Source organism: Spea bombifrons, chromosome 4 (assembly GCF_027358695.1).
Source record: "Spea bombifrons isolate aSpeBom1 chromosome 4, aSpeBom1.2.pri, whole genome shotgun sequence".
Lineage (NCBI taxonomy): Eukaryota > Metazoa > Chordata > Amphibia > Anura > Pelobatidae > Spea > Spea bombifrons.
This window is the reverse complement of record NC_071090.1, coordinates 83599577-83612938: the sequence shown is the minus strand read 5'-3', so window position 1 is coordinate 83612938 and position 13362 is coordinate 83599577. Positions and strand designations below refer to the sequence as shown.

The following is a 13362-nucleotide window of genomic DNA, read 5'->3' as shown; positions in this document are numbered from 1 at the left end:
AAACTGTCAGATGGGAAGGTACTATACTGTAAGCCATGTTAGGTCAATGGGGAGATAGCAATGATGGGATACATTACTTTTGTGCTGCATAGGATAGCTATTGTTTGATTAGTGCATTTAATTCCCTCTGTGTGACTAACAGGGATATAGGCTTCACTCCTTTCTATTCATCATTGTTGCATAAGATTCATTAGTTTTCATTACATCTTAAATAGTGAATTCCAGTCTACGATGACCAGGTTGGGTGGCCACATCAGCCATGTTTTCCAGGACGCATATAATTTTAACATATTGCTGACCAGCCCAGATAAAATGCTGCCCTGCAGTATGGAGGATGTATAACTGACTAATTGGTTCCTTTCCATAAGTATAGCCGTGGCTAGGGTGCAGCTCAAAAGCTCTGAAGGAGACAGACAGTTGGCCACTGACAATAATTGGCCATCTTTTCTGTTTATTCAATGTGTTACATTTTTGTATTGTTTTCTTTTCATTGCATTGCTTTATTTTGTTGCATCTTACATTTTCAAAATACATATTTCTAAATTGTGATCCTACTACAAAAACAATTAATCACTAGATTCCAAAGAACATCATTTACTGCCCTCATTAGAAATGAATAAAATCTCTAAAAATAGTATTTCAGAAAGTAAATGTTCATTGCTGTTTTTGGTAATTGCTTTAATAAATCAGCCATAAATATATTATTGAAATATTGTAGACACAAATATTCATGTGCATGTATAATTTAATTATGTCATATATTAAAACACTAACAAATCAGATTGCATATGAAAGGTCTACTCATTGGTCATATAAGATCTGCAGTAAGCGCTTCTTCAACACGCTGTAAAACCACCTTCCCATTACCCTGAAATGTCTCCGCTTCATTCAACAGTGATCCAAATTAAACTTAACTTTACTGTTAGTTTGGGATTTGGCTTTAGAGTGCATCTGTAATAATATGCATAAGAAACATGTTATCTAATCTGACCTGAAAATAGTTTTAGGAATTAAAACTCACCATGTAAGTGTATATATGTTTCTTAGGGTTTTTGCATGAAAACTTTCCCCTGCCCTTCTCCAAGTCCCACCTCAATGCAGACAGTTCATAATACTGCCTCTTGTATGTCTTCAAGAAAATAATTAGGCAGTGTTTGATGACTTAAGGCACAGCTTCGGTGGAACAAAATATTCTGCAATAATAATTGTAACCCTTTTTGGAGCCAAATCCACTTTCTGATGAGATCAAGCCAGTAAAGAACAGATTAACACCCAACGATGAGTTGGTGCCAGAGAGGAAAACAAAGATATTGTGCCCTTGTATTGTATGTAGTTACAGGTCACTGCCTACAGTATACAGCCTCCATCTATCTGATAATCAGTAAAAGCGGTTAAATCAAAGTGATCAAGTGATCAAAATTGAGACTCTGGGTATTTAATGTAACAGTATAGAAGCAATTCAGTAAATGGTGGCCTTTCACATCAGCAGCTTTGGTGTGCTTTCATTGTGTATATGATGTCGGATTACCCCATGGGTTGAAAGTTGCTAGCTCTACACTTAATAAAGCAGAAATATTTCCCTGTAGCAGGAATATAGCTCTACAGCGTATTGAAACAGATACATTGATATGCATTTTACGTTACACTAGTGCTTGCAGTGGACAGCAGGGCAGCTTTAGACCACACTGAATGCTGAATTCTGGAAAGCTTGGTACACTGTAAAACTTGATTAATTTCCTAAAGGCATTTTTTTCAAGAATCATGACTTTGCCAGGCAGTGTGGAAAGTATACTACCATCCTTTTGAAGTACATCTTGCGACACCAGCTTTTCGCCCATTACTTCCCTTGGAGTGTGAACTGGCACACTGTTGCAGCTGAGGGAACGAGTGGTCTTTTTCTTTTCTTGGATGGACCAATACTTATACATAAAGGACGTTGGCCTGTGCTTGCTAGCTACCGGTACATTATTTGGGAAACAATCATCAAATGGATCCAGATCATCTTCAGAAATCTGTTCAACCCAGTCTTTGGGGCTATAGGCTTCATGCTTTGGCTGAACAGTAATCTCCTCATCCTCTTTATCGTTAATGTATAGGTTTGGTACAGTGGTGGTATTATTAGAAATACCGTTTTTGATGGTGGGATTATTCTGATGACGTCTGATGACATGAATAGCAGTCTCTTGGATGAGTTTCCAGTCCCTCAGAATGTCTTCCTTAGTTGTAAATTGCGAGGTGACAGTAAAACGAATGATGAGCTTGTCACGGAGAGTTGCTGGGACAAGAAACATATTTCCAGACTTTGTCAATTCAGTTAAGACTTCTTCAGTTAGAAAGTTTGGACCCTGTGGTTATAGACAGATAACAAATGTGCATGAATGAATGACTTGAATGAATGAGAACCATGTTGGCTGACATGGAAATCCTATAAATATAAATGGCTGCCATGCAAGGGGCACTATGTACATGATAAATTAAATCAGAAGAAATACCCCCATAACTGTGAAATTGTATTTTTAATCCAAATCAGAGGGGCCTGAGTATGTCTTGGTGTCTGGGGCAGCATTGGAGGTACCACCCTTCATTGACATCACATTCGACTTTGTAAGTAGAAGTGGTTGAAGGAGCATTACCACCAGGCAGCTCTGGTGTGCCCCTCTGCAATACCAATTGCCTCTCTTGCCCCACCGAAGTTATGGCCTAGGCCAGAGGGTTCCTGGTGTTCTAGAGCGCTCTGCTCATGCAGAGACATATTTGCTAACATATGAAAGAGCCTCATAGCGGCACCAGTTACCAACTGGTGCAATAGACAGCCTATTACATTTCCTGATCTGAACATATTTATTTAGCTCAATGGTTTCCATAACAACATATGAGGACATACCCAGTCTCCCAGTAGGTTAAAAGTACTTTAATAATATGTAAGCAGAGTCCAGAGTCACACAATATTAAGTGGTCACACCTTAACAACACTGACATCTCATAATTTTAAACACAACGTCTTGAAGACTGAAAGCTTTGCTTAAGTTGAACAGAACACATTATAAAAAATTGGAATATTGGCCTAAACAAGATTACCTTTATTCGAAACACAACCAGTCCCATGTGTCTCTTGGCAGGAACTTCAAACAACTGATCACTTTTAACCAAAGATTCAAAATACTTGGCCATTTCAGTGCCCTAAAATAATGAATGAGAACCTGTTACTGTACCTAGCAATTTATTACAGTCCCGAAACAGTTGGTAAATATGCAGTTGGTTTTATGTATATATTAGCATGCCAGAGTCACCTGATGCACAATATGTAGTGATTTTCTGTTTATCAGCAATAGAAAGACAAATATTTTCTACAAAAGGGGTAAATGCTGATAATAATAATAATAATAATAATAATTAAGAAACTGTATAGTTGCAGAAAGATGATTGAATTGCAACAAACTAAATAAACATAGATGTCACGTAAAAAACAAAAAAACAAAAGCAGCAATCACAACCACATCACAACTCCAGCATGATCTTCTATGTCACACTTACGTGTCTAATGTGTGCCTGAAGATTTTTAATTCCAAAGGACCGAATGACAAACCAAAGCTTCAGAGAGCGAAAGCGACGACTAAGGGGAATCTGCCAGTGCTGCAATATGTAAAATAATGCATAATAATAATGATAATAATAATTAATAATAAGATGTATTGCATTGTAAAGCAGGGCAATCCTGTGTACAACCTCGCTCCATATATTAATAGAGTTCCAGCCTATCTGTGTTATGGTAACACCCGAAGCATGAACCGAAACGTGGCCATAAAGACTTCCATAATTCTTTATTACCAAGCTTGTGCACATTGTGTGTCATCATATCACTGGCCATTATACGTTCAAAACTGAAATATCACATTATATATGTGCTCTGTCTGCAATGACAAGTAAGTATTTAGAAACATAACATACATAGAGAGAGAGGAATCTGTAACATAATGTGTGTAGGGGGAACATAGGTCTCTGTTATGTTCTTTATGTGGTCGGCACGGTAATTGTTATATTTTGGGCAACTTCTGAAAATTCATTATATAGGACACACACACAGCAATCTTTTTTAACAGGACCATTGCAGTTTCAGAAACTGGATCCTTGGATGGACAATGTAGTTCATTTTAGTGATAACCTGGCACCCTTTACCACCCTCTGAGTAAAGTAAAATAAATAATGTAACTAAATTGCAGCTTTAACATTTTGTACTCAGTATACAAAAAATATGGCATAAGAGAAATAAAATGTGTTCTGCTTGTATCACTTACCATGAAGTCAGTTGCTGCTCCAGTATTCGCATGCCTGAGGTAGATGGGATTTACACTGAATGTTTGCTGTAGTTTGTATTTGTCTTTTACCCTACAAAGGTAACAGTGCAGAAATGTATTTGCTTGAAGTCATTAGAAGTCTTATATTAATTAATAATACGTTAGGTTTATGAATAATATCTGGCATTTGCAGAAATGTTCTGCATTCCATATATACAGAGCCTTATTATATTGGATTTATAGAATCTCGGCTATTGTGCCCACTGCCCCCAACTCGATGCATATCTCTATAGAAGAGGCACACCATGTGTTTTCTCGCACATACGGTAGTTTGAATGGACTCACCAGAATGCAGTGCAGTCGAAATGGACCATCATCCACTTGGATGGATTAAATGTGAAAGAATCGGCATATTCCACTCCGCTAAGCAACATCCTGAACTCTGGGCACAAGAAGGCAGTACCTGCATATGCAGCATCGATGTGAAGCCACAATCTCTCTCTGGCACCTGAACAATAAGGTTAAACTTCAGTGACTGGAACAGATCCATTTACAATACCTGGTTTGTAGCACGTAAAAAACTTACAAACGGGACCTAGCTCTGCCAGACTGTCAAAAGCGCACACGCCAGTGGTACCCAAAGTCGCACAAACCTACAAGAAGGAAACACGTCCATAAAAATGCTTTAGATGATCTGGATGAATGCATTTTTTTAGAAAAGTTAAAAAAAATAATCAGTGGGCTCACTGACTGACATCATCAGCTATGTTCCTGTACAAAGTCAGAATACAGTTTTGTCTTGAAAGCTAAAAGGCTGATCTATTAGGAAACTTCACAAAGAACAGGTCTCATATGTGTGTATGTGTGTCCATCACTCACAAAGACAGGGACAAGGCCTCGTTTTCTGTCTTCGTCCACCGCAGCTTTCAAGGTTTCACCTCGTAGTGAAAAGTTCTCATCCACTGGCAAAAAACGAACTTTCACTAATGAAATCAAACCGGCCTTCTCTACGGAGGAATGAGCCTGCAAAACATATAAAAAGGCAACACACTGTCAATTAACAATATTTGCTTTTATATGTCTATTATAAAAACCCCTGGGTTAGTGAGATAATTCGTCAAGGTGCTAGAATACATTTGGTATTCCGGTTGTTAATGTGGTTATATATTATCATGCATTGTACTCCTTGAATAGGCTACTGAAAATTTCAACCCTTAAATATAGCAGAGATTCAGTCTAATATGTGAATAATATGCACAATGCTATGTACATCCATATTGCAAGGGTCCTATACAATACAGCCACAACTAAGAAGTTATGAGGTCATTGTTGGGGTGGAAATGAAAGCTTTTGTAAAAGAATGACTATACCCTTCAGTTGAATGTCGTGGGCCAAATATACTCCTAATGTTTCCAACACATTGATTTGTCCTGTTTCTGTATAATCATTTTTCCAAGATCAATTATTTCTGTTCCAGAATCCAAGACTTTTTGTTCTCATATATTTTATCACTGAGAACATTTAGAGGTTTAATAAAAGCAGGGTCCCTTTTTTTGAGGTCACATGTAAAACAATGTAACCCTGCAACATGTAAATTAAACATGGAATCACTAATCATATAACTGATATGGATCTGCATCAGGGACTCTTTATATCAAAGCTTATTAGCCAGCTTACCCCAGCTGGGGCAATCCATGGATCTCTGGCAGGAATCCCTGTCCTATGTCATCACCAACAACAGCATATTATGCCATTAACTATAAAATGGTGAATTCAAATTACAACAATAACAACAAATGGCAAGTGCATGTTGAACGTGCATTAAATAACCTTTATTCCATGTACCTGATCAGACGCATAGGCGATCAGACGGGAATTCAGCTGGGAATCATCAGTGTCGGGTTCTGAGGTTTTCATCTCCAGAATCTTATTCTTCCTGGCTGCTAGCAAAGCTATCAAGGTCGATTCGCTGACTGTGCTCTGCAGTGCAACATAAAATAAAGTGTAATGCAATTAACCTTAATTAGTATTAGTGTTAAATAATGAATTAAACATTGAGCACCCTACTGCCTACTATCAATGCTTTGCAAACCTCATTAGATGTAAATAGTTGGTGCTTCATATACTTTATAAAGTTTTAATACAGTAAATTCTAATGGCCACAACCACTAGGGTGCCACTGATCAACTCACTATTCCACTGTATGCTATGCTACATATAAATATAAATGAGACCGGTAATGGAACTTACCTGTAGTACCCCTCCCCCTTTGCTGTTTGGACAATGATGAAGAAAATGACGAGGAAGACCCAGCATTTTAGCCAACCAATCCATCACATTCATCTCCAGCTCCGTGCAAGCAGGACTGGAGGCCTTACAAAAGCAAGAAAAAACGAAAGAAATCAGTTTTGATTCCCCTGGTTGCTCACGATTACTGTTCTGTCACTTCCTGTTTCCTTTAACCTGTGTGCACTGCCATGTTACATGGTTTAGAGGCACTAATAACATGCAGCGCCATCGTTTTACACCACATAAAACAGTCCTTCTTGGTACCACATTACTGAGTCACAGTAAAACCCTTATGAGAAGCGGCAGATGAAGCCACACTTATGTCAGAATACTCTGGCAACCTGTTGGAGGTATATGCCACTACATGGGCAGGATTGATCTATCTATCATCATTGTCAGAAGGCTATTGTCCTGTATAAAAAAAACTAAGTGTTTCCAAGTCTGAATGTGTCCCAAGTATTAATATAAAACATACCCATGTAAATCCCAAGCAGTTAATAGCATCAGCGAGCATGTCTCCAAGCAGAGAAGGCCAGGAGGTAAGAGCTGGGAAGTAGGCATGCATATGAGGACTCTGCCAATGGACCACCTACAGCCAAAAATTCACAAAAGGTCTTTTTAAAACAAGGTGTGGAATAGGATGTATGCACTCGATATTGATACATCAGCAACTATTACATTAAAAAAAACATGGTTATTGTGCATAGTAGCCATATATGTGTCATACACATGCTACAATTTTATAGATCAGTCATACATAGCATTTAAACCAATGCTTATTTGGACTAATCTTTGGTCCATATCATAGTTAAACATGTCCCATTTTGGTGAGAAAGACCAGTGAAGAAATGTTGACGTTACCCCCGGCATGATGATGTCCTCAATGTCTCTGAAAATACTGTCCCAGCTTTCAGACTCCATTGGAGCACAGTCGGGTAGAAGAGCTCTCATGTAGCCAGGCTGAACATCTGGGTTCACCCGTCTCTCTCTCACTGTGGTGAGATACTGGCAGATATAATCCACTAATTCTTTCCCTGGATAGAGGCAAGATTCAGTGAATACATTTACATAACAAAAACTAAAGATATATATATATATATGAAGGTGGTTGAATAAAATATCAAAGTGATTTGCTTGGGTGTATGGAGGGCCACTTACAAGCTCTCAGATTGTGTGACAATTGTAAAGTGCTAATGCAGTGTTTTACAGATGTAGAGGACTCCGATGACCATCGATACAAAGATCAGGGTCAGATCTTGGGAGTTCTCCTTGGATTAGCGGAAAATACTATATCTGGCAATGTATTCTCTTATGAAGGGGAAAAATTGACATTTCTGCTCTTAACCAAAAATGTGGCGGTCTTGTAGATTTAAAATGTCTTTGAAACAGTCATTGGCTTGAATACAGTCAGGGCTGGTCCTTAACCAAATAGCATCCCTGATAAAAAATACTCTACGGCTTCCACATTTTAAGTTACATTATATTTTTGCACAAATATTAACATCATTTAATTTATAAACACATTGTCTGTTTTCCTTGCTATTTTATGTAAGACATTATTGTATCTCTTGTGGTCTTAGAGCACTTTGGTACATAATTTGAAACATTCTAAGTTCCAAGAAAATGGGGACAACAGAGGGATCCAGCGATCTGCACCTAGTTATCACTTTGGACCTAGGAAGAATACACCACTACTCTTTCCTAATAAAAACACCCCTGTACTAAAACCGGCAGTGAATATAATAAGCTCTGATCAGGCTATGGTGTTCTATTCTGTCTTATTGTGTAAGGTATCTTGTTTCTGTACTGTCCATCTGTTGAGGAAAAAATACAGATTAATCTGTCTTCTTCCTGTTCTTTATTGAAATCCCTGACATATAACAAAATAATAAGTTACTTCCTTAAGTGCACCCATTCATATTATGTAACGATAGGTTCATGGCAATATATTAAGCATCAAAGCACAGTAACATCGCTCACAGGCTAATCTACACAATTTACAGAAAAAAGGAAACCATGAAAATGTCAGGAAAAAGAATGCATGTTTAGGATTTCCTGGCTATAGATCAAATACGTGTCTTGTCCAATAATGAATTATCCAATATCATCATCCAGAAACACAACTTATGATATCATATATCTTTTTTGGTCAAATTAACCAGTAGACATAAGATGGTACGAACATCAGCAGAAGCCCCCGATAACAAAATGCCAATCAAATGAATTAGATACGATGATATTTATGTAAAAAATCAAATTGCAAATGTTTTTATATTTTTGGTTGATATCTTGATTCCTTCTGCATACGAGACCTTTAAGGTCCCAAAAGCAAATGCAACTTGTATGTATAAAATGCATTACTAGAAAAGTGATTTAAAATCTATTTGTTGAAACAGCTATTGGTGAATAAAATAATTTGGTGAGTGGCGCATAACTTACCTCTCCTCCTGTACTCTTCTGATTCCATTGCTGTCTGTATCCAGTCTCCAGTAATGATTGATGTGGGACTCCAGCCTACCTGTATCTGACCTTCCTTCTCACCTCTCAGCTTTTATACCCCTGTTATCTTTCAGATTTAGGTAATTTACATTTTCTTTCTACGTAAATAGTTTATCTTATTCCATTTCCGATCCTACCCCATCATGTTGATTCAAAATAAAAGAAACTCTCAAGCCCTATTTGCTTTGCTGCTATCTTTGATGTCCTCAGCTGTATCTACACAGTCCTTGTAATTCATATTCATTTGACTAGATCTTCTGAGTGCCAATTATGACCCATTCACTGCTGGGAACATACATTGCCAGTTGCTCTTTCCAGTGAAAGATACAAGGCTAATACAATTGCTGAATCCATAACCAGGCAACCATCAGTCAAGGAACCATGGGTTTTGGCTGTTGGTGCCAAGAGAAGATGTACGGACCATATGCATTTATGGCACAATGGGCCACTGTCCTACAACGGTTTTCCTTTGCACATACTAAAAACAAGTATCTTGGAAATTAAAGTCCAAGGGATGATTTGGCCATAATGTATTTATTTGGAAACTATGTTCTAGACTTGTGCATAGCAAGCAAAATCAATTTGGATGACATTTTCATTCTTGTCACGTTCATTTTTGAACAACGAATTTAGTTTTTCAGCCAGTCCAGTTCAGTTCAGTGGGGACAATGTTCGGAGCGCCCTTTTGGTTTGGAAATTAAATTTGGAGGGGTTTTACAGCAGCATCATCTCAAGATTTAGGAAGAGATCCAGACTCGAGTTTGCACTGCGGGACCACCAGTAACAGCATCACTGCACCAGTATGCTATGGGAATGAAATTGGACCATTTCGATGAATTGATCTCTCAAAGTAATGAAGGTGATAAAGCACTGACATATAGACATGTCCAGCAGTACAGGACTGAATCCCCCCTTTTGATATCACCAAGACACAAGAACATGACCACTTTGTGACTCCTTGGTAGTGACTTAAATTGGGCCTCACTTTGGTAGGTGGGGTGGAGATTATTTTAACACTTACTACCACTACTACCAGTACTATAGTGTTCACTAGTACTAGTGATGCTGCATGTTTGTATTTCTGACTCCAGGCAAGAGGGCTTTAGCCTACTTGGGACTGGTATACCAGGGGTCAACTGACTACTTTATTGTAGATGTCTGCTGCCTGTGCTCAACATACGAAAACTGGAATCACTCTCACAGACGTTTCCAAATCGATTGTAAAATGGAAAAAAAATCTAAATGTAACAATACAAGACTGGCTACTCTGGTGACTGGTAGACAGGAATACTGATGAAGGACCACTTGGATGCGCATAACCCCCTGTTTTGGCCAGTCTAACTGAGCTATTCATAAATAGCACAAATTTATTTTGTGTTGTCAAAAATTAAGAGGTTTTGCTGGTAGTGTAAATGTGCAACTTAAAGTCAATTCAGGAACAGTATGCACGGCATGCACTGTCCAATGCCCAATTTTGGCACAGATATTTACGGATTTCATATTTTGTGCTTTGCAAAAAAAAAAAGGTTTTGCTGGTAGCGCAACTTAATATTAAATAGGAAAAATATTTAAAGAATTAGCTCCTAAATAAATAAATAAATCAACTATTACATAACACGTGGGAAGAAACCTTCTGCTGCAGCCCCAGTAACTCAATAAAATGAACTATAGCAGTACAGCTTCTCCGCCGAACCCCAGTATTTGTAGTATGGTAGATAGATGAACTTCAATCTCAGCTCAATCCAACACTTGTCCTTTCCCCTTGTAAATGCTGATTGGCCAGAGTAAAAAAGTATGGAAAAACACACAGGCTGTTGGACCCATCAACCTGTGGGGTGGAACAACATGGGAATTCACAAAGTCTCAAAGACCAGCAGCATCTAAACCTGGGTATAACTCATGGGAGCCAGGGTGCAAACTTACCAACGGGGGCTGAACTCGCAAAGGAAACTTGTGGGGACCTTGTCTCTCTGTGTTGCCACATGCTTGAGCAAGTTGTGTACTTGCAGAAATGTTCCACTCATTTCAATGAAACTCATCATTGTTTGACAAAGAAAGGACCAAGGTGAGCTTACTGTGCACAAAGGCCAATTCCGCACCCTTAAAAAATGTGAACTGGGAGTTGACCTATTTTACAAGTTTCATCTTTAATCAAACTTGCTGTCAGGCCCGGACTGGGACAAAAAATAGGCATTTAAGCCTAAGCAGCCCATTTGTATTTATTTATTTATTGTTAAAGCCCACCCTTCATGTACCATCTTTGCATTTACTCACTCATTCACACAAATCATTAACACATTCATTAATGCAGTCTCACAAATCATTCAAGCAATTCATCCACACATGAATTCATTAATTGTCATACGCATTCACACAATTCATCCACACATTTATTGATTCATTCTAATAGGCATTCACACTACCCCCTCTCCCCATCTTATCTGCCCCTTCTCACTATATTCCCCCTTTTCAGTATGTACCCCCTCTCACTATCTATCCCCTCTCCCCATTTGTCACTATCTAACCCCCCTCTGCCCCTTCTCACTGCACCCCCCTACCTCACCCTACTTACCTTGTTGCCGGAGCAAGCAGCAACTGCGACCGGGTCCGCGGCAGGGTCGGATTGACTTAGGGGCTGATGGAGCTGCAGCTCCAGGCCCCTACCTTAAAATAGCCCCAGTCAGGACTGGGCCTATGCGGCCTCATTAACTCAGGGCCCCTTAAGCCCGCCGCAACTGCGACCGGGTCCGCCACTCTAAGGGGCCGGGAAGCCCCCACCAGGGCCGGCCTTAGGGGTCTGCGGCCGCACACCCGTAAGGCCGGCCCTGGTGGGGGCCCCTTGTGCCCTGCGTTAGTGAGGCCGCATAGGCCCAGTCAGTCCGGTCCTTACTGAGCCTATTTTAAGGTAGGGGCCTGGAGCTGCAGCTCCATCAGCCCCTAAGTCAATCCGGCTCTGCCGCGGCCCGCCCCACCGGTGTGCCCGATGGCCAGTCCAGGCCTGCTTGCTGTGTTAAAATATGGCCTACTTACATTATGGAGGACAGCACAGCCTCTATGACATTTTGTTTCCAGACGCCACTTGTTCTTAATAGATATTTTACTAGGATATGGCATCACACTCCTCAATGATAGGGATAGCAGCTGTGGATAGGGCAGCTGGGAGCCCTGGGTCAGGCCTAGGGTAGAGCTAAATACAATAAATTCCTGGTTAGTCCTTTACAATCCATGAAGTCGACGCGTTGAAACCGAAAGTCTCCTGCCAACTCTTCCTTGAACAAATCCTTTAATGATTACTGTAAAAGCCAAAATTTGAAAACCAGAGGAACTATAGTCTTTTGACATGAAATAAACAATAGAATAAAACCTATGACTAGACCATTAAAATAGCATGTATTTTGCTGGCCAAGTTTGTTGTCATTTGCACTAAGCCACTAGTCATATTAGCTCACAATGCTTATCAACATGTAAATGGGAGCATGAATTCAGTCTGAACCAGGCAGAATAACATTTAATAACCAAATCGCTTGCGTACTTTGTTTATTTAATACTGTGTAAATGGATAATCAGGTTTTGCGTATGAATCTGTGACAATACCCATGGGAAAAATCCAGGTGGATATGAACGGCTGTGAACATAATCAGATCAAACATATACACAATAATACGCTATGTGTTAACATTAAAATAAGTGGAAGGTAGGGTTGGATACGCTAGGTCAGCACTGTGTCTCCAGTGCGTGTCTCTTAACAACTTCTGCTAAACGCCACAGTAACTAGGTTAAAGGGTTAACAGAGACATCTGGTAACCCTACATTATGCTGTTGAGATACATAATTGTCGAAACTATGAGGAAAAAGAAACTCTTCTTTATACAGCCATATTTTCAAGTTGATACTTGCAAACCTAAGCCATGTTCTTTTTAGACAGAAGAGGCTTTCTCCTGGCAACCCTTCCAAACAAACCATACTTGTTCTAACTGTACTGTCATGAACTTAACATTGAACATGCTTACGGAGGTATCGCATGGTCTAACCTTGGGTTGAACTTGCTGGGACGTCTACTCCTGGCAAGAGTGGCAATTGTCTTGTATGCTTCCCAATTTTGAATAATCTCTCACCTTGATGTGCAGCTACAATTGCTTATCTATGATCATTGCTGATGTCTTTCCTCCTTGACATTGTGTTAACACAAACCCAGGAGAGTGTTTTATCTCTGCATAAGTAAAACCAGATGACCAAACACACACACACACACACACACACACACACACCAGGATGGGCT

At 39.4% G+C, this 13362-nt stretch overlaps 1 protein-coding gene across 2 annotated transcripts; it reads right to left on the bottom strand.

Moving 5' to 3' along the window:
- Window positions 1-1493: 1493 nt before the first annotated feature.
- HDC (histidine decarboxylase) lies at window positions 1494-9215 on the bottom strand. 2 transcript variants are annotated; one of them, XM_053465138.1, is made up of 12 exons: window positions 9024-9215; window positions 7446-7618; window positions 7060-7173; window positions 6546-6668; window positions 6141-6275; window positions 5175-5318; window positions 4882-4948; window positions 4641-4803; window positions 4296-4386; window positions 3535-3633; window positions 3079-3180; window positions 1494-2345 (listed from the first exon to the last, which is right to left on the bottom strand). In XM_053465138.1, exons 1-12 carry the CDS (start codon window positions 9049-9051, stop codon window positions 1641-1643), a joined length of 1944 nt encoding a protein of 647 aa, XP_053321113.1. In that variant the 5' UTR covers window positions 9052-9215; the 3' UTR covers window positions 1494-1640. The 2 variants fall into 2 exon arrangements, with proteins under 2 accessions (XP_053321113.1, XP_053321114.1); XM_053465139.1 differs by lacking the exon at window positions 3535-3633.
- Window positions 9216-13362: the final 4147 nt, after the last annotated feature.